Below are 22,038 nucleotides of genomic sequence, written 5' to 3'. Positions count from 1 at the left end.
TCTATAATGCAATTTTTTACTCTGCTCAGACAAATGGACTAAAATGAGACCCTTTCTACCGGACAAGTCCAACATTTTTTGCTTCTAGTATTTCCACTCCTGTGCGATTTAAGCACAAGTCAAAGCCAGACTGAAATCCCCCACCCACACACCCCCAAAGCCCCGAACCCACTCCCACTTCCCCTGCCAGCATCTTTCAGCTGTTGCCCAAGACTCACTGTCACTTGGCTCGGCGTGGCCAATGAGTGGACTTGATCCCAGCGTGACCGGTTCAAGTGGGGAGGCGGGGGTGGAGGGTAGCGGAGAGAACGCTAATGGTTAACTCTGACGGTGAAACTCCAAGATGGAGCCTTGTGTCGGCGGTTTTAGCAGTTATGAGGGTGTGAGTCTTGGTCTGTAAACGAGGGTTTAGACGGCCCTTTTTTCACAAAGCCATGAGTAAGCGAATCTTTTTAAATAGCAGCTATCTGGTGTCCGTGGGCCCGGGGAGAGGGCCTCTCCATCAATATGTTCTTTTGCCCTTGTCCGCTGCTGATATCTTTATCTTGTCATGACCCCCCCCCCCTCCTCTCCCCCCTAATCAGAAAAATGTATTATTAATGAATAGAATGAATGGTTTTTGTTTTGTTTTACGTTTTACTGGGTAGCAGAAAAAATACAGAGGGAAAACATTTAAGAAAATAAACCTGACCAAAGATGAATTAGCCCAAAAGTAAAACTCTGATTTAAAAATTGTAAAAATAAATAAATAAATAAATAAATAAATAGACACCAATACAAAAAAGTTGGAAATATAAAAAAAAATCATAATTAAAAAAAATATTATTATTTTTTAACCGAATGATTAAAATGAAAATAAAGCCTTTTATCTGCATAAAACCCATATGAATAGTGGAGGTCAAAATACTCATAAAAATGACAGAAAAACAGAAAACTAATTTACATTTTTTAAATTAATTAATAAGAATCTTTTTTATAAAACAATTAAATCTGAAAAATTCTTCGCAAAAAAGCTTGGATCAAAGTCTACAAAATTACACCCAAAATACAATTGAATGTAATCTGTGTTATTGTGATATTTTTGTAAATTACTAAATGCATATCAAAATGCTGGTGTGATAGCAGAAGTCTTCGGGGCCTCATTTACACATAGCGAGCACTCCTGATAGTCCTCTGGATTGATGAGACGTTTGTCAGTGGTAAAAACATTTTCATAGTACTGTATACATTTTCAAATGTGAGCAAGATTCCCGAGCAGTGTTACTTAAAAAAAAAAAAACTGAAAAGTTACAAAAACTGTCAAAAAGAAAAAACTGACAAATTTGATGCAAATTTGAAAAATTCCACCAGAATTATAAATTACATCTGTACATTATGTGTAATTGTTAATGCTTAATGGCATTTTTGGAAAACAAGAAAACCACAAATTCTACAAACAAAAAGACTATAGTAAAAATGTGTTTTGTGAATTGAGGCGCGTTTCCTTTCTTGATGCCTGGTGCCCTCACTACGTGAGGAAATCTGCCTGTATATATCTTTGTATGTACTGCAGGTTATTGAATATTCGGACCATTAATCATCGCTATCATCAACGCCGTGTTTGTCAGTCGGGTATGTCCTGACTGGCGCCTTGCACACGCTAAATTTAATTCCTTGTCCCTCTTTTCGACCGTCTTTAATTATCTCTTCCAAATGTGTGCGTGTGCATGTGTGTGTGAGAGAGAGTAACGCTGTGATTTTAATACCTGCTTATATGTGATATGTTGATATGGAAGCCGCAGCCTACTCGGGCTGATGACTTTCCAGTTGTGAAAATCGAGCTTATCCAAACACAGGCGAGGCCGAGACGTTCTGGACTCACTGCAGTGTGTAGTGTGTGTGTGCGTGTGTGTGTGTGTGTGTGTCTTATGCACTGCCTGTCCTGTGGAAATGATTAAATACAAAACACTAGGCCGTCACTTTCTGTTGGATAAAGCAGTCAAGTAGTCAGTCAGTGAGGTCGATAATGTTTTTGGCTAACCAATTGGTTGGTTGGTTGTTTGGTTGATTGGTTGGTTCGTCAAGGAGTCATTTGGTTCATAATTTATTCCATTAGTCAGGCGGTTGTTCAGTCAGTAACTCAAGAAGTTAGTTGTGTAATTATTCAGCTAGTGTGTCGGTCAGTTAATTGTTCTGTGAGTCAGTCAGTGGCTTAGTTGGTTTGTTAGTTATTCAGTTACTTATTTGTCGGTTGCTCATTTGGTCAGTCAGTCAGTTGGGCAGTTAGTTAGTTAGTTAGTTAGTTAGTTAGTTGGTCAGGTAATTCATCTATGTGCTAGTTGGTTAGCTAATTCAGCTAGGAATCAGGTTAGTTAGCTAGTCAGTCAGTCGGTTAGTTAGTTAGTTAGTCATGTATTTAATCGGTCAAGTAATTATTCTATGAGCTAATTCAGCTAGGAATTCGGTTAGTTAGTTAGTTAGTTAAGTCAGTCAGCCAGTAAATGGATTGGTGCAGTGGTCAGACAGTTAGTTAGCTAGTTAATCAGTTGGTTACTCAGTCGATAAGTAATACGGTTGCTTAGTCAGTTGGTTAGTTAGACCAATGGTCTGCAAATTCTACAAGAAAAACAAATCTGAATTAAAAAAAAGAAAAATAGAGTTGTTTTTAAATAATAAAAAATACCATGACAAGATCGGAAAAATCCTAAACTCAATTAAAAAAAAACGAAACTAATAGAGAAACCGTGTGTGCGCGCACGCGTGCGTGCCACACACTGCCTCCGATAATATTGACACAAGCACTCGGCCGACCCTTCCTGCAGTAAGAAGAGCTTCATCAGGTGGAAACTTCTTGCATTGAAAGTGCATTGTGATTATCATTTTAGTCATCATAACATGTCTTCTTACACATCCCATCATTTTTATCATCATTTCCTCATATTCCTTTTCATTCCGACATGCCTTTCCTTCCCACTTTTTATCAATCGCGAGCATTTCATTGTCGCTATGAAACGTGACCTCTTCACCGAATTGAAACCCAATCGTCCTTTTAGTGTCAAGAAATGGCTGGCCGCCTGCACTCTCACGGAATCTGCTGTCATGTGACCCCGCCGACTGGCTGCCTGTCCCAAAACCAAAGCCCCAGCTCATTGATCACTCGCCGTCTCGGGCGAGACGTTTACTGTACCGCTGCGCTCCTGCTGTTTAAGTTGATCCATTTTTTATGAATTATTAATTAAACTCATTATTCCTATAAGGCCGTAAGTAAAAGCTATGATTGTAATAGGTTGATTCGTTTTCCAGAGCAAACATTTTATTAAAATGTTGTCATTGCACAAAATTTGTAAAATAAAATTAAGCTAATTAAAAAAAAAAAGTTCAAATAGAATTGATTATTTTCTTAAGCTTTAATAAAAGCACATTCCTTAGCATGTTTTTTTTTTATACTGTATATTTATAATGTTGTTGTTTTTTAACATCACCAAAAAAACTAATCTATGCTCACACAAAAAGGAACAGTGGCTGCTTATAGAGCAACAAAAGCTTCTGGGGCCTCTTGTCTAATGAGTGCAGAGTGCTGATGGGTAATGAGGTGCTATCAGGTGTCTCTGTGGCCTGTGTGGCCTGTGTGGCCTCTGTTCACGTTGCTGCCTTACCTCATATGTGCATTTAGAGCGCCATCTACTGACACGTGAACTCCATATGTACCACTTTTGCACAGTGAAAACAAATACATGCATTCCACCATAAACATACATCAGTTTACTTATAAAAAATACAAATATAATATATATTTGTATTGTTTTGTATCGTATGAATGAACAATGCATGCTTTTTTATTTTAAAGATGAGCAATAATAAAAAAAAAAGAGCTAATTAATTTCCCCAAATATCAAGTTTCCACAAAAAATCTAACAATTATTGATTTATATATATATTTGCTCAAACAAAAACAAAATATTCCAACACAAATTTTTAAAAAGTATCTCTAAAACTAATTCCAAAATATAAACATATTTTAAGCCTTTTTAAGAAATTATTTAAAGCTCTTCAAAATATGAAATAAAAAACTACAAAAAAAAATACAAGATAAACGTGACAAATTCCACATAAATTCTGTTGGCCAGACCCTCATACGTACATTTAGAACGCCATCTATTGGCTAGGACGTAGGTCCATAATAAATTCGAGTTAAACTCCAAATCTTATCAAATCTATATAAAAAGTACAGTATTTATACATTCCACCAAAATATCCATCCATCCATCCTTTTTCTATATTTATCTCATCCAAAACAAAAGCCGCAAACGTCCCTGCAATCAACTTACTATATGCATGACATACTTCATGGTTGTTTGTTGCTGGGAAAGTCCCTTGTGTGGCGAAATGACCTCGAAGGAGCCCTCTTAGGGTATGCGAGGACCCGCGGGGGCCATAAATTGTAAGTCGGCATCATAAAATGATCAATAATCATCGTAAGTCAAATGGGGTGTTAATACAGGGGGAAGGTCACCGTTGACATCTTACAAACAAGACAGCTCCTTCATGTTTTTCCCATGCGAGTCTGTTAGTTGTCATGCATAAAACAACACGTCCACTCTCCCCTTAGCCTCACCTCCCACATGATGAACCCCTCATCAACTTCCCGCAGCATTTGTCCTCCAGCGACGGACGTCTTTGTCCCAAATTACAGTCTGCTCCGTCCGTCTCCCAAAACAAAATAAACGGCGTCTGATTTTGATGCGTTTGACCGTCTTGGCCTTGTTTGGCTTGGCCGCCATCTCCACTGCTGTGGTTTCATTGGGAAGGCTTGAGACCGGCAGCACCGCTGGGAGATAACCTGATTATTCACCAGACTGCCTTCCACAGTCTTCATGTTAATGAAAGACTAGTGCTAAGACACGCGGTATTTCTTAAAAAATAATGGATGAGATGCTGATGTCATCAAGGCCCTTTGCTGAGATCTGAGTGATGAACTGATTAACTGGCAAAACTGACAATCTGAGTGTCTGACAGACTGACTGACATTCAATGACCGACTAACTGACCGATTGGCCTACTGAGCGTCTGACTGATGGTTGGACTGAGTGATTGTCTGAAAAACAACTTACTGACTGGCTGATCAACTGACAGACCGCCCACTTACTAACTGACTACTTGAAAATTACTAACTAACTAATTTACTAGCAAACTGAATAACTAACTAAATGACTGATGAACTGGCTACCTTAATGCATAACTAACTAACTTGCCTACCAAATAACCAAGTGACCGACTCATCATCTGACTAGTTAAGTGAATGACTACCTGAAAATCTGAAAATTGACCATTTACCAACTAACTAGCAAACTGAATAACTAACTAAACGACTGGTGAACTGACTGTCTTAATGCATAACTAACTAGCTTACCAAATAACCGATTGACTAGCTAAGTGAGCGACTACCTCAAAATCTACAAAGTAACTTAACCCACTAAGCAGCAGACTAGCTAACACCCTAACCACCTAACAAACTGAATAACTAACTAACCAGCTGGGAGACAAACTAACTGACAGACTGACTGACCGACCAATTACTGCCTGAACTTATGACTGAACAACCAGTTAACCTATTAAATGACTGAATGACAAATTGACCAAATGATGGACTGGCTCTCACACACTCACTTATTCACTGACTCACTGACTGATTGAATGACCTACCAACTCACTGACTAACCAGCTGAATAAGTGACTAACCCACTGACTGAATGACCTACCAACTGACTGAAGAACCAATTGTCCACCAGAAAACCTGTCTGACTGCCTGACTATCTAACCAACTGATTCAGTTGATCGACCATCCAACCAAGTCACTTTCTGACTGTCTAACCAAGAAAATAACTAACTAATTAACTAAGCAGCTGTTGCCAACTAATGAACTGACCAACTGCCTGACTAACCAATCAACTTACTGACGGACTACCTAACTAACTAGCACAATTTTCTTCTGCTAGCTTCCACCGTACACACTATAATAAGGTCTGGTGTTTTCTTGAAAATGTGGAGATGGTGGATGATGTCATCATTGTGCTTTATCTGGAGCTGGAATCTTAGAGTGGGTGTCGCTTCCTCTGCTGGATGACCGAGGGGCCCGCGACTGAACCGATCCATCCTTTTGCCAGGGGAACCTATTTCAGGAGATTACTCAGTCACACACCTTTGTTGCATTACGAGCTGAGAGCAAAGAACTCGGACAGCACGTACGTCAAGTGACATCGGCCTTTTGCTTTTCACTTTACAATCCTGCAGTAAAGGTTTTATCGCTTCTAATGTGGCATTATGGCAACACTTGACACTCAAATTACAATGCATGTATGTTGGACATTGACCAGGTAAAAATTTGAATGTGCCAAGGGAGGAAGTACACTCACAAAGTCACTTAATGGGAGCCAGGGGAGGTTTAAATTGAAGGTGCATATTAAAGTGTGGGTGGCTTGTTAATGCTAAACGTGAAAGTGATGTTTTTCTATGCTGTCTTGTAGGTCTCTTATTGATTCTACATATCATTTTGACAGGGTGACATTTAAAGGCTGTCATATAAAGACAGTCAACATCTGCTGGACTACTCTCCATGAAACCCGAGAGGCCACATGCAATAATGGCGCGGATACTTTGAACACATGATGACTAAAACGTGAACGACACATAGAAGAGCACGGGTTCATCGATCAATTACGATATATTACTAGCCAGCCAACTAATCAAATGCCTAACTAACCAACTGACTGACTTCAATGGCTGACCAACTACATACTGCAAATGACTCACTGACTGAATGACCGACTGACCAACTCATTATATAACTGTCCAACTAACTGACCGACCAACTGACCACCACTCACTGACCAACTGATTAAATAACTGTCAGGCTGTTTAACTGATGGGTAACCAACTAACTAACTGACTGATGACCTGATTGGCTAAATATCTGACTGACTAACTCAACAACTGATTCACTGTCTATCGAACTGACTGACCAATTAGTTAACCAACTGTCCAGCTGACTGATCTGACTCACTCACTCACTCACTCACAAAATTACTGACCAACTTATTAAATAACTGTCAGGCTGTTTAACTGATGGGTAACCAACTAACTAACTGATGACCTGATTGGCTAAATATCTGACTAACTAACTGAACAACTGATTCACTGTTTGTCTGACTGAATGACAAACTGGTTAACTGAACAACTGATTCACTGTCTGTCTAATTGACTGACCAACTAGTTAACTAACTGTCCAGCTGACTGATCTGACTCACTTACTCACGAAATGACTGACTAACTAACTGACTGGTGAACTGATTGACCAAATATCTGACTGGTTAACTGAACAACTGATTCACTGTCTGTCTAATTGACTGACCAACTAGTTAACTAACTGTCCAGCTGACTGATCTGACTCACTTACTCACGAAATGACTGACAAACTGATCAATTGACTGACTGACCAACTCACCAACCAACTGACCGACCGGCCGTCTGACCAACTAACTAAATCACAGACAATGTAACTTGTTGATTACCTGACCACCTGCCATGACTAGTCATCAAAACTAGCACAATAACAGTGATCAACCTAACAAATGAGTAAAACCCAACCCTGTGTCTTTTGCTTTGCGATGGATTAAAAACTTTGTTGGTCCTTTTACGTAAGCAACATTTGTGACCTGTAGCGAAAGTGACTCGGGGTGAACGTCTGGGTCACTTTATACCCCGATAAAACGCCTCGAGTGCCTCAATGCGACACCCCCTGCGCACCCCCTTCTTCATGCCCAAAGTAAAAGAGCCATTCCTCACGCTTGGCTCCGTCTTTCCGACTCCAAGCTGCGTTTTATGGACCTTTCCCTCCCCTGTTCTTGTGCAGAATGGGTTAAATATGACATCAAAGCCTTCTTTTCAATCCTTCACAGTACCTCTCGTGTTTCCCCGCCGGTATTGAGTTCAAAACACGCATTTTTACAGTAGATTTAATGGATCAATGTCTGTAATCACATTAGCACCGGCTTAATGTAGAACAAATTTCAGCGTGGCAACCATCAAAGACGCCGGACCCGAGCTCTAATCGGCCGTGGCATCTCGGGCTGCACTTGGAGATCTGCAGGCCTGCTGTGATAAGCTGCAAGAGTAGTCCGACCGAAGAAAAAAAAAAATATATATATATATATATACATATACACAGTTCTGTGCAAAAGTATTGGGACACCATTGGATGTACTGCTTTAGGATTAGCTGCTGTCAAAGTCAACTAAAAAAAAAGATGCCAACCCACCCCCAAAGCCCCATTTTAGACACCCCTGCGCTGCTCTAGACCACACACACACAAACACACTCTTCTACACACACATTCATATATATATATATATATGGACAGAAAACAGAAGCCATGTTTGTTTTGGGCACACTCCGGAACCACGCAGGATGATTGATGATATCCACTGTTGCCGTTTGTTTACACTGCGGCCGAATATGTATCGACCCCCCGCCGACCGGATGAAAAAAAAAATAAAAAATACGATTGCGTATGAGCGATGGCTTCACACATGCGGAAAATGTAGTGGTGGGCCACAATCAAACACACAAATGGGGGCAGCGAGGGGGAAAGCTTGTCTTGATTAACCCAGCTAGGAGAAGCCCGGCGTGTTTTGGCCGTGGCGTCATGTCCTGCTTTCTCGAGCAGCTCGGTGGAAGCCATCCGTTCTGCTTTGTCTGCAGTTTGTCTCCTTGCGTTTTTGCGCTAATCTGTACGACTCGCCCAATGACCCGCTTGCTTCACAGGAAGTGGCAAGTGATGACGACGCGGCGATTTTTTTTTTTTTGACGTGAGCCCAACTCTGCAGAGTCCTTCTTTGAAAAATTTTTGTATTGTCTTTTTCAATAAAGAAAATCAGTCGTAATAAATATTATTGTACATTCTAAAAACACTTTTTGAGAAATAAATTAGACAGAGAGAGCGAGACGGTCACAATTCCTCAGCACGTTGCAGTAACAATCATTTTGTGCAGATAAAGAATATATGCCTCTGAGTAATGTTATATTATCTGTTCAAATATCCGCAGCTTCAAGCGTGTATATATGACTTTAATATTGTAATTGTTTTATTCAAATTTGCTCCCAAAGACATATTTATAAATTGTTTTTTTTTAATGCTAAGGATAAGTAAAAATGAAGAAAAAAAGTAACATTTGAGTTATTTTGAAATTTTGGAAAAGTACTGTAGAAACCAATAAGGAGTTTTTAATTAACTTTTAAAAATATGCTAATGACACTGGATAGTCAAAATAAAAAAAAAATCCAATATATTGCAAAAGAAATCAGCAAAGTTCAGAGTTGGAGGTTTTGTTTTCAATGCCAGTATTTACTTTTAGTGAAAATAAATATCAGCTCTAAATATCGGTTATCAGCCTCCTTGACTACAAATAATTGGTATCAGCCCTGAAAAAACATATCCGTTTATTTTATTATTACGCCACCATTTATGTTTTTAGCAAACAACATAGCATCCACTCATAAGTGCCCATCAATGCATTGAACCCGTGTTTTCCAGTAGCTCGCAGTCGCCCACATTATTCCCCTGCATGATGCACCCTGGAGCAGAATTCCGACTTTGTTACGACGCTCTTGAAATAATTTCCTTTATTTACAGAACCCTGTGAACCGTATACCACGCTCTGATCAGACACACACACACGCACGCACACACACGAGGCCCACTGCATGTAATTACCCTCATTCCACTCTCCAATCTGTCACTGCCCCGACTCATTTGTCAGTGTGCAATGCAGCGTGATTAAAGAAACCTTAACGGTGCCGTTGCAGAGAAACAAAACAAGAAAGAAAAAAAATTCTGGGAACTCTCGCGCAAGTCGCTAATGCATCGAAGGTGCTGCTGCAGCGGTAGTGCATTACGGTAATTAAAGACATGCAACATTACGGGGCTTCATTAATCATGCCTTTGATGGACTTTGAAGCCTTAATGAAAAACGGGCCGCCACGCAGCGTTTATTATGCCCGTACAAATTGTGGGGGTGGGGGGGGGGGGCACCGCACACGCCGGCAGAACCTCTGAAATTGTGATTGGTTGCTACAGGATGTGAAAAAATAAGATGCAGCAGCTCCAAAAAAAAAACAAACGGGGAGAAAAAGTGGTTTGGTGCAAGGGTTGAACATCGACTTCCAACATATGTAATAGCTTGAAAAAGTAAAGAAAAATCTCGTTTTTAAATCAGTACTTTATGGAGTGTAACGAAGAGCAAAACTCTTGAGTAAAATCAAGAAAGCATCAGAGCCAAACTGATCTGACTGAGATGGTTTTTAATGCATTTCTCATTTCAACCCCCCTAAAGATCAGCTCCTTGTTGGGGCACATCAGGGCGGGATGAGAGCCGGAGATTAGCGGCTATTACCGTGCCAGAAATTACGCATTACCACTTTTCCCGACTGGCCTTTTCGGGGTCATGCTTCACTCCAGTGATTCCATGTCACTGGCGCTAACTATTCAGGTGAGTCACTCAGGGGAAATTGTTCCAAAAAGACCCCCTCCCCCCTCCCCACACCCCGCGATAAAAGCACTTTTGGCAGGTTTACGCGGCTACATTTATTCGGGACAAAAGGAGTACGCGGGAGGGGATGATCCATCATTTAAAAGGATGACGTCATCGTTTTTCTCCTTATATGAGCAACTCTTAGTGATGCATTTTTAGTCCCTATCTTGAAATTGCTGTCAGACAGTTATACCCATATCATGTCATGAGAGGAGACAGAAGTATCAAGGACCTCATTTGGAACTGAACACGGAGCTGGACATTGTGTTTTAAAGATTAATTTATTTACTTAGTATACTTACAGCAATATGGATGACAGGCATTTCAGGCTGTTCTACAATACTTTGTCCTACTGTATTTTTTTAACTTTACAACAGCTAGATAAATCTGCCAAAATCAGACGTATTTTATTTTATTTATTTATTTATTTATTTATTTATTTATTTATTTATTTATTTTTGAGTGAGGGGGGGGGTGTCTTATTTGACCTGGTTGGTATATGACCATTTTATAGTAACCTATAAAACTGGAAAGTTAGGGGGAAAAAATCTCCCGCCAAAACGGTCACCAATCATCACAAAATTGTTTGGACATGTGTAGCACGACATGATGCACAAAAAAAGTCTCAATGACCCATGCCTCATATTGAACAGAAAGTGGGCTATTTTGGTTTCCAGCAGCCGAGGTAAATTAGCCCTGATCAGATGCAGTAATGGTTACCTAGCAACAATAAATTGACTTGGATGTTTATATGAATTCATTCATTACAAATAATCCCTATAAAGAACATTGTGTTGACTATACCTAGTTGGCAGTCCAAAAAAAAACCTTGAAGAAAATAATAATGACAATACTGCCACCTAGTGTTCGATTGGTGCATGACAGTTTTTAACTGCTCCAAAGCAAAAAGATCCGATTATGACACTTGGAAACGGGGTGTGCATTACATAAAATAATTCGCTAACCCTTATTATTTATTATCCTATTACATTTTATTGCACTTGACTCCGTTTTATAATCATTAGCTGCATCAGTCTCTGTGTTGAAGCAGCTTCCAGCGTGGGCAGGAGATAACAAATAGTAGTAGTAATAGTATGGAGCAGATAAATACAAATGTAAAACTGCAATGTAATAAATATGGCATTTACATATATATAACAGTAGCGTACAAAAAATATGTATATTTACGTTACGTATGTACAGTATATGCATGTGTGTTTTCAGCATAGTTTGTCAGCCATGTAAGTGGAGATTTTCAGCAAAGCTTGTACTGACAATGTCAATCTTAGCGTTTCATCCACCAATGGCGGTATCATCATCAAACATGTCCGCCATCTTTGTGAAGTATCGTGTTTCATGAAATTACCCTTTCAACGACCAAGACGAGCCCAGTTCCTTCTCTTCAAATTTTGATGATTTTCATTCAAGCTTGGCCGCCATTTTGGCGGAGTATTGCATTCAGCGGTGTCAGCCATGTTTGTGGAAAGCCGTTCCTTGGCTTAGCATGTCCACCATCTTAGCTAAATGTCCGTTAAGGCTGCAGGAAGTTGCTCATCCTGCCTGTTGCCTCGGCGTGCTTTACACTGCCGTCCACTTCGTCGGCTTCCCGCCTCTTCTCCCTCGGGTGCAGGCGGAGGTAGTATAAGACGAGGAAGACCACCCCCAGTATGGAGCTGACAAAAAGGAACCCGCTGATCACGATGAAGAACGTTGCTGTCCGCACCTCCGGCTTCAATAATGCCAGAAGTATTGGTGACGTCACGCTAATAATCGTATAGAGGAAATAATACACAACCATGGCTATCCTGGTATTCTTTCCTTTGACGTTAAAAAAGGTGAACGTCAGGATGAACCCAACCACACCGCGGTAGACCATCTCATGCATTCTGGTGGAGCAGAAGTTGGTGCGAAGCAGGTGTGACCATAAAGTCCCCAGCAGCCACAAAATGGCTACCAAGGCTATCACACAGTAGGGGGTGAGTATCAAAAGGAGGCTGTAGCTGAGGATGTGGCTGCTAATGGTGCAGAGTTTGTAGAGGAGGTAAATGACGGTTGGTGTGCCGGAGGGCATCTCCTGGATGTGGGGAAGCGACCGGCGTAGACACCGGCGGTAGTCCACCAGGGCCCAGGCGAGGTTAAAACAGGAGAAGACCATAGACACATCTGGAAGACAGCAGACAGTCAGACAAGTCAAGACACAGTTTGTTGATTGTTTTGCAATTTAGAATTGTAAATTTTAGATTCTGAGGTGTCAAGACCAAAACCGAGGCAATGTGAGACCAAATTGAGAGCGAGACTTTGAGGAGTTGAAAACAAGTTCAGCCCAAGACCAAGTCAAGTCCAGGGTATGTTTTCAATCCAAGTTGAGACCAAAAAGTTTGAGTTGAGACAAAGTCAGTCAGTACGACAAAGGCAGCGGAAGACAAAGTCAAGAGCAAGATTCTAAAGAGTTGAAACCAGATTTATTTAGCAAATTCCATAGACAAAAGTCAAGAACAAGACTCTGAGGAATTGAGACAAGTCAAGATCTGATCCATACTCGGAAGACCAGAGACTTTTAGAAGTTCAGACTAAATCAAGACTAGAAATTCATCTCCGTCTTGACTTCAGAGGAAAAACACCATGAATTCAAAGACAAGACCCCCTAAAACAGGGTCTAGTGACCAGTCTTTAGGCTGCTCTTGACTACTACAACATTAAGCACCCCTACGGACACGGCAAGCCTTGGACTCAACCCAGAGGACGTGACCATCTCCGAAACCTACACTGCATGACTAAGACCTCGCCGTGGTTTTGCGCTACGTAGATCTGCACCAGGAGTTGGGGGGCGCTCTCCAAGAACGCCTCGAAGAGTTTGAGCATGCTCAGGTCGGTGGCTTGGCAAAACAGCCGGTGGTGCGCTTCCTTCTTCTCTTCCTCGTTAAGGGAACCGGTCACGAGCCAGACGACTTTGAAGCCACTTTTGAGGAGGTGGTAGTATCTAAAAAAACATAAAAAAAAACAGGATGAGTACATGATCATGTTGCATACTTTGGATTAGTCTTAGACTACTCTTTGTTTATAACAATATCACAACTTTGAGATAAAATATCTGAACTGATAAAGCCCGAAAAACTAAAGGACTTAGATTAGGGTCTGAAAGGTTGTACGTTTAAGACCTGCAGTGTTATTGAAGTTGAATAGAAGGTTTACCTTGTGAATGGAATTGCAAGTACATTTTCTATTTAAGATCTTTAAAAAAAAAAAAAATGCAATCTCAATGTGGTTCGACCAGTTTGCATAGCATGCGGACTACCGAACGATGCATTACATACCGAACACAAACTGCTGCACGTTCTGTATTTCTCATGTGGGAATTTCGTCGCCCTTACCTCGTGAAAATACCGGCGCCGCACAAGTGGAGGACCACAAGTCTGCCCTTCGACATCCCCAATACGCTCGCTTGCCCTCGGGGGTTTATGAAGGCATCTTCGAGGTCATCCTCGTACCAGGCGTGACTGAAAATCTGAGTCACCAGCAGCCCGGTCAGGACGAAGGAGAACGTCAACGCCGAGTAGATGTAATGTTCATCCAGGAGGTACTTTATGGACAATCCCACGTCTGTCCAGATGTCCGTGACGTAAAGGAGAAGCCCAAGAAATGTTAGAAGCCATCGCAGTTTGGTGTATCGAATGTCTCTTGGGAGCATCTCTTGAGTTAGTTCGCAAAAGGCATCAGAATTGGCAATCTTGTGCCTCGCAGTTCAGATGCGTTGCCAACCATTCTTCAAAAGTGGAAGTCCCAGACAGAAACGCTCTCGCCGAGATCTTGTGAGAAGCTCCACCTTACAAAAAGAAGTTCAGCAAGGTTGTTGCGTAACAACACGAGCATGTGCGCCTCAGTTGACTGACTGACTGGAACTCGACGACGTCACCAGTGGTGAAATGAAACAAAGTTCAATTCAGTACGTTTGTACTTAAGTCGTTTTTTCAGGCATCTGTACTTTCCCTGAGTATTTATTGTCCTGACGGTTTTACTCTTACATCCTACATTTGAAAAAAAGTTATAAGTACTTTCTTTTCCGTCTTTTTTTTTTTTTTTTTTTTTACAAATCGACTCATTTATTTTCAAATTTAGCAGAAGACAAGACATTAAAAACTACTTTTACTTCCTACATTTGAAAACCGATATCTGTACTTTATACTCCATACTTTGTCAAAAATAGGCGTGTCAAATAAGTTAAGTTCACAGGTATGAATGTTTGATTGTCGTACCAGGGTGATGAGTGTGTTGTTTATGGGAGAGGCTTTAGCTGAAAGCACCTGATTACTGAGAAAGGACAAACCCTTTCACAAAAAAAGAAAATGTTACTCACTAGTTGCATAAAATATTATTTATTTATTTGTACTGTATTGTCTTTTATTGTATTTTGCTTTGGTTTACTCTGCTGTCTCCAGCCAGAAGGGCTTTGCATATAAGAATCTGCTCTCAGTTGCCTTACCAGGAGGGGAAAAAAATAAAAGTTACAAAAATGAATCGATATGTAGGTGATGTACTTTTTGTTATTGTTTCTTTGTGTTTCTATATATGGACTATGATAATAAAATATTTATTAGTGATTGTATGTACTTTTTCGTTTTTATCTAAATACAAAGATTGTTTTATTTTGTGTTTCAATTGGACGTTGGATTGTGGCAGCTAATTTATTTAGGATTTATTTTGTATCAGGAGTCATTCATTTATTTGTGTATCAACACTAAAGTTGTTTGTTAGTAGTAGTAATGTTTAACCCGCAGTTCCTCTCCAACGCGGTAGGTGGCGACCTTAAAATGCAGCAGTTTCCTGTGTAGAGTCAAGCGCGGCGCCCTAAACTCTCCCTGGCGTGGACCCTCCCACTCGAGTACAAGAGTGACACGCCATTTAATCGCTGTCTGGCCTTCTCGGAAAAAGGAGGGGAACCGCCGAGCGCCTCCACGTAGAAAGCAACTCAAATTTGAGGTCGCGAGAAACCGCCGTCGAAGGAGCAACGCCGAATCGTGTGGATATGGGTATCCGGAAAAAGAACACCAAGAGCCCGCCGGTGATGAGCCACGAATTCGTCATCCAGAACCATGCCGATATTGTGTCCTGCGTTGCTATGGTGTTCCTCCTCGGGCTCATGTTTGAGGTAAATGGCGACACGCATTTTTGATAGGCGGTGCTAATAAGTGTATGGAGGTTCACGGCGGAGCACCGTCAACCGCTCGGCGGAGGCTCAGCTCTCCTTTGCCCGCCAGCTAACGACCGTGGCACGGCTCCTTTGCTCGCCTTTCTTCGCGGTGCTACTTCCTCTTGTGAGACAAAGTTTGAACATTCTCCACACTGGCTTCGCGTTTGTATCTATTTAACCCCCACAAAAAGTCGACATTAAGTTAAATATGTCAATTTTAATCTCGATTATTTAAATCGGTACTTGGCAGTTTGTGAACATTTTGAATCAACAGGCTCAATTTCGCCACGAAGCATTTAAGTTCCCTGAACGCAGCACTGTGTTGGAAGGGGGAATAAATTAAACACGTATGTTACATTTTATTGATATCTTATCGATCTGCAGTGGTGATTGATTAGGTAAAACACGGCTTCTGGTTAGTTTGCACGTATCGTTGAATGTGTTACGTGGCATTCTGCAGGAGGGCTGCCATCATTCAGTCTAACGACGAACAGCACCCCCCCCCCCTCTCTCTCTCTTTCTTCTTTTTTTTTTTAAGAATAACAGCCGAAAGTAGTTAAATAGTTAAACTGTACCTTCCATACGTTTGCGAAATCCATTAATATAATTTTTTTTATAGTTTTGAATTATCCGACGCAGTTTACGGAAAATGAATGCAGCGTCGTCGTAAAAACGATAGCAATGAACGGCACTTTATCCCCTCAAAATGCACTTTAACCATTATATAATAGTTAACAATTGGGGAAAAAATCATAATTCATCGTTAATTACAGGGTTGCTACTTGCTTGTGGCTCCACGTATTCTCGTTTGTTGATGAGCTTCCAGATTCCCGTGGGACTTGAATGCAACATTCGATAAACAGCAGGACGTCCACAAATGGCAGTTACAAAAAGAGAAAGAAACTGAGAAAATGTGTAACAAAAAGATATTGTGATTGTGTTATAGGCATTTGTAGGTTAAATTTTTTGTTCTTGTATCCAAATTCACAGGTCACGTCCAAGTTTGCAGTGTTGTTCATCACTGTCCAGTACAATGTCACCATCTCAACAAATGGTAAGCTGAATTAAAAGTGAATAAAAAATATATACATCCTATTTGCTTGTCGGATCTTATTTCAAGGTTAACATTACAAACTTTGGTTCCACTTTATTTGTTTTTTTAGATAGCGTACAGGCAGCGTCAGGCTTCCATTCGCCTCTTATCTGTCAGAACTGTAACTTATTTACAGATGCTACTTGAATAAGATGCATTTAAATACACAGGCAGAAAGTGGGATTTTTCTAATAACACAAACGTTTTGTTTTTTTTAAGATTGTGGCCTTTTTTTGGGATAAAATTAGGGCCTGGCGATTACTGATATGGGTTTATTATTTGTATTATTTATTTGTTATACTTTTTTTCTCCCTTTCCGGGAGGGGGCGCAGGATTTGAATGTCATTGTTTTTCTCTTATGTTGTAATGTCTTAATGTTTTTTTTGTTTGTTTTTTATCTGCAAAAAAAATGATTTTATAAGATCTAATATTGGCTGATTTAATTGGTCGGACCTAGATAAAATAAAATTTTAGGAAATGGCCTCCTTTTTTTCTTTCTTTTTTTTTACCTCCAAATTACATTTTATTTCACAATATTCCGAATTTTGTCCAGGGACATATATTTAATTTCCTCGCAACTGGCGTGATGCCATCTCCTTTTTTTCTTTCCCTCTTTGTTGGTCCCTATTACATTTACTGTAAATACACAAGCAGCGAGTGTGATTCTTCTGAGCTGATGCTGCTTTTCCCCAAAAGTTTAAGAGAGCAAGAAGGCCTACATATGATCATGCATTAGAGTTAGCAAAGCAGATGAGAACGATTATGAGGTATGCATCTGAGGTGCAGTTAGTGACGACAGGATCATCAAAGGCAAACATTTTATGACGCATCACTTAGGCACATTTTACTCTGGGCACGTTTTGCGGCTTGACAAATAATCAGCGTGTATGATCTCTTTTTGGGAAAAAAGGTCCCGAGGAGACGGCCGTCAACCACTTCCACCACGGCATCAAAGACCTGGCCACCGTCTTTTTCTACATGCTGGTAGCCATCATCATGCACGCCATCATCCAGGAGTACGTTCTTGACGTAAGTGTGCCGCTTAAATCACGGCGCAGAGCCGCATTGTTGTCTAATTGATGGTGTGGCTCCGCAGAAAATCATTCGGAAGAAGCACTTCTCCAAAACCAAACACAGCAAGTTCAACGAGTCGGGCCAGCTCAGCGCTTTCTACTTGTTCTCGTCGGGCTGGGGAGCAAGCATCCTCCTCTCTGTAAGTACTTCCTTGTCTATTCACTCTCTTTTTTTTTCTTTTTTTTTGCCTTTATTTTCTGTTTTTCAAGAAAAAAAATTAATTATGACTTTTTTCATTTTGATATGACAACTCTTTCTAGTAATAGTAAAAAAAAAATCATTATTTATTGTAATATTGACATTAATAATTTCATGGCGTAATATATATTTTTTTAATAAATTGAATTAATTAATTTGAACTATTTCTATTAGTGTAACTTGTTTCCACTTTTCTTAACAAGAGTATGAAAACCTAGAAAAAAATGTTTTTGTACATTTGGAACACATAAAATGTGTGATTAATCGTGAGTTAACTATTGAAGTCATGCAATTAATTACAATAAAAAAAATTATCGCCTAAAATTTGTAATCTTAATTGAATCGCATGACTTCACTAGTTAACTCACGATTAATGACAAATTTTATATCTGTTCCAAATGTACAATAAAAAAATCTAGGTTTTCATACTATTGTTAACAAAAGTAGAAAAAAATGTTAAATAGAAATATTTCAAATTGATTTTTGACGTTTATAGCCGTCAATGGCAGTGAATGAGTTAAGATCCAAAATAATCAAACAAGTCTCTTTTGGATAGCTTGTATGTTTGACCCGCCCACTTTTCTGTGTCACAGGATAACTTCCTGTCCAATCCCAGTTCACTGTGGGAAGGTTACCCACACATGCTGATGCCGTAAGTCGACAGCTCATTAAAACAACATAAAAAAAAAAAATCATGTTATTGCACTTATCAATGTTGATATTGCCCTTCCAGGCTGCAGCTGAAGTTCTACTACATCTGCCAGATTGGTTACTGGCTTCACGCGCTCCCTGAACTCTACTTCCAGAAGACAAAAAAGGTAAGCAAACTGTTAGCATTGTTATGACGCACCACAATAAACCTCTCAGTCCAAGTTTTTCTTATTAAAATGGACTTTTTGGATCGTAACTTCAGTTTTTTTGTTCTCATAACATTTTGACAATTTTTTTTTTTTGTCATATGATGGCTTTTTAGTCAATTAATTATTTTTCATCGTAACATTACTTTTTTTGTGGCAATATTAAGTCTATATTCTTATACCAGTACTTTTTTAGGTTAATTATTTCTCTCATATTAGTTTGACTTGATTCTTATGTGCTATTACTTTTTTTTGTTTTTTTTTAAACATAAAATTATAATGTTCACATAACAATTTTTTATTGTAACATTACTTTTTTCCCTCCTTTTTTTTCTCATGAGTTTTTAGTAACATTGTGACAGTTTTATGTAACTTGTTTTTTTAATTTACTGCTGTTTTTTCCCATAACATTTTTATAATAAAATAACATTGACTTTTTTTTTTTGTAATTAAAAAATCATGACTTTATCGGAACATACCTTAAAGTCTTTAGCCTGTTTATGCATTCATGAAAACGTAGTCAAAAGTTGGCTGCTAAGTTCATGTTGACTTTGTCAACCCAGATGTTGACTTCCCATCATGCTTCCCCGGTGTAGGCCGCATTGTTCCCAAAGAATCGCAGCCTTCTCAATTGTGAGGACATGTTGTAAATGTTTTTGCCGTTCCTTTTGTGTGTGTTTACAATTTCTAGGAGGACATTCCACGCCAGCTGGTGTACATTTTCCTTTACCTGGTCCACATCGCAGGCGCTTACATCCTCAAGTAAGAGTATTAATATTATTATTATTATTGCTTTGCATATACAGTAGAATGGTCACAAAAACCCTGGCATTTGAACACCAGACTAACTTAAATTATTTAAGAAAATGTGTCCACCATTAAAAAAAAAATGAGTCGGCATACACCTTTACACCCTTTCATGTGTCACTGATCAACCCTAAATTAAATTTGGTTCGGCTTTTTTCCGCTCATCCACGTGTTGTCACGTTCTTTGTTTTCCAGTCTGAACCGTCTGGGTCTGGTCCTGCTGGTGCTGCACTACTTTGTGGAGCTCCTCTTCCACGTTTCCCGCCTCATCTATTTCAGTAACGAGAACAGACAACTGGGGTAAGAGCAGGCACCCTTTCACCAACAGAAATTTGGATTATAGTCATAAATTGATGACTTTTAGAATTCCCCGCCCCCCACAAATTATGACTTGATTATAACTTTCTTTCTTTTTTTTATGGACAATTATTTATTTCGTCTTTTTTTTTCTCCATAATATTCATGCATCCTCCTCCTATTTTCAGCTTCAGCGTGTGGGCCGCCCTATTCGTCCTGGGGCGTCTCCTCACGTTGTCCCTCACCGTCCTCACGGTGGGTTTCGGCCTCGCCAACGCAGACAACCAAGGCTTCGATTTGGCCACAGGAAACTTTAACATTCTTTTCGTCAGGTGAGTGTGGCGTCGGCGTTGCATCAAGCAGCCTTTTAGACGTCTGTGGGTTTTTAATTTTTTTTTTTTATATATATATATCTGTTTTTCTTTCTCCCCAGGATCACTGTGCTGGCCGGCGTGTGTCTGACACAGGCCTTCATGATGTGGAAATTTATCAACTTCCAGCTGCGCCGCTGGAGGGAGCACACCTCCGTGCAGACTATCAAGAAGAAACAGGGACCCTCCAAGAGCAAAGCAAAGAAAGATAAAGGTGAAGTGCACATTTCAGGGGGTTTTCACACTTATGAATTATATAATAATAAATAAAAAAAAGTTTAGTAGGTCGCATTAACCATTTCTCCTTTTGTGTGTTTAGCCAACGGTGTCAACGGCGTCCACTCTCACGCCGCAGACTCGCCAAGATCCCGGAAAGAGAAGTCCTCTTAAGAGACGCTCCCTCAAAGCCCTTCCCTCTCGCTCCTCAAGAAGTTTCCTACGTGGACGTTGGATGGATGCGCGCGCGTCTTCAGAAAGGACGCGCCGCTGTGCCATTTTTTTGGGTGGGAAAGAACCAACAAATTGCGGAATAAACTTATTACAAGAAAAAAGAGACCTTATTTAAGATCAAGTGCCTATTGATACAGATTGTTTTGTACAGGGTGTGTCATTTTTAAAATTGTGCATTTTGATGCCCCCCAAAGTCTTTCACCCCGCCCACAAAAAAAGTGTATTTTTACGAGTTGCTTTTCTTTCTTTTCAGTGTTTTATCCTAACCAGTGGTAGCTTTGGATCTCCGTTTCGTAGCCTAGCAAACACAACTACGTCGACAAAGATGGAGCGTGCAGGTAGATGTAGATCCGTCTTTCTTTCTTTTTTAATTTTTAATAAACCAAAACACCCAATCAGGGCTGGATGTGGACGCCCATTTAAGTCGCAGTTAAATGAGTTGTTAATGACGTTGGAGGAGAGGTGAAGTGTTATGCTGCATTTCTTGCTTATGAGAAGAGGGATTTGTTGTAAAAGTGTAGACGGTTTTCCTGTTTTTGATTGTGCCAAATAAACCAGATTGACTGTTGATGTGCTGACTCATTTTTTTAATTTTTTTTTTACTTTGCTGAAAAAGATTTATCTCCCCATAGCTTGAACGGGAAGACAACTCACCTTGGCAACAAGTAATTTGTTTTTACTTTAGAGTAGAGGTGGGCAAACTCTACTCGAGGGGCGGAGTCCTGCAGGTTTTGGAGGTTTCCCTTTTCCAACACCAGCTGATTCCAATCAACAGGATCGTTATCAGGGTTATGCAGAGCTTGCTGATGAGCTGATCATATATCAGCTGTGTTGGAGAAGGGAAACTGCTTTAGAGGATATGTACGTCTTACTCAAATAGCCACCTGGGGGCAGTACAATAGGGGAAATAGTCACAAATGGAATTGCTTGGTAAACTACTGTACGGTAAGGTTAGTCGTTAGTAATTTTTTCAACATGTGCTTAATGTGTTAACTTGGTAAAGGTGTTGCACAATTTAACCCAAAATGTCACCCCCTCTTTTAATTGATAGTAGGCTACTCCGGTCATTATTATTGCTCTTTTTTGGTGAAAAGCTTTAAAACATATTTCTAATTAGTGGAATTTGACAAAAACGTTT

At 40.0% G+C, this 22,038-nt stretch overlaps 2 protein-coding genes across 3 annotated transcripts in view; one reads left to right on the top strand and one right to left on the bottom strand.

The window, feature by feature from the left end:
- The window catches only part of tram1 (translocation associated membrane protein 1), a 47,472-nt gene extending 26,004 nt beyond the window's left edge, over window positions 1–21,468 (top strand). The window contains exons 1-11 of one of the 2 annotated variants that reach the window (XM_086066087.1): window positions 15,373–15,711; window positions 16,744–16,807; window positions 17,757–17,875; window positions 17,943–18,059; window positions 18,712–18,770; window positions 18,852–18,936; window positions 19,667–19,737; window positions 19,978–20,082; window positions 20,268–20,411; window positions 20,513–20,664; window positions 20,770–21,468. In XM_086066087.1, the coding sequence (XP_085922213.1) occupies window positions 15,589–15,711; window positions 16,744–16,807; window positions 17,757–17,875; window positions 17,943–18,059; window positions 18,712–18,770; window positions 18,852–18,936; window positions 19,667–19,737; window positions 19,978–20,082; window positions 20,268–20,411; window positions 20,513–20,664; window positions 20,770–20,840 (1,110 nt within the window). In that variant the 5' untranslated portion in view covers window positions 15,373–15,588 and the 3' untranslated portion in view covers window positions 20,841–21,468. Of the gene's footprint in view, window positions 1–15,372; window positions 15,712–16,743; window positions 16,808–17,756; window positions 17,876–17,942; window positions 18,060–18,711; window positions 18,771–18,851; window positions 18,937–19,666; window positions 19,738–19,977; window positions 20,083–20,267; window positions 20,412–20,512; window positions 20,665–20,769 lie in introns of those variants that run through there. The other variant, XM_086066088.1, reaches the window with a different exon arrangement.
- On the bottom strand, window positions 10,697–14,489 carry xkr9 (XK related 9). The gene is made up of 3 exons (XM_086066086.1): window positions 13,937–14,489; window positions 13,331–13,545; window positions 10,697–12,728 (listed from the first exon to the last, which is right to left on the bottom strand). Exons 1-3 carry the CDS (start codon window positions 14,251–14,253, stop codon window positions 12,097–12,099), a joined length of 1,164 nt encoding a protein of 387 aa, XP_085922212.1. The 5' UTR covers window positions 14,254–14,489; the 3' UTR covers window positions 10,697–12,096.
- Window positions 21,469–22,038: the final 570 nt, after the last annotated feature.

Source organism: Leptonotus elevatus, chromosome 21, assembly GCF_054856555.1.
Source record: "Leptonotus elevatus isolate MCC_2025b chromosome 21, RoL_Lele_1.0, whole genome shotgun sequence".
NCBI classification, from domain to species: domain Eukaryota; kingdom Metazoa; phylum Chordata; class Actinopteri; order Syngnathiformes; family Syngnathidae; genus Leptonotus; species Leptonotus elevatus.
The sequence above is the reverse complement of the archived record's forward strand: the minus strand, read 5'-3'. Positions and strand labels throughout refer to the sequence as shown.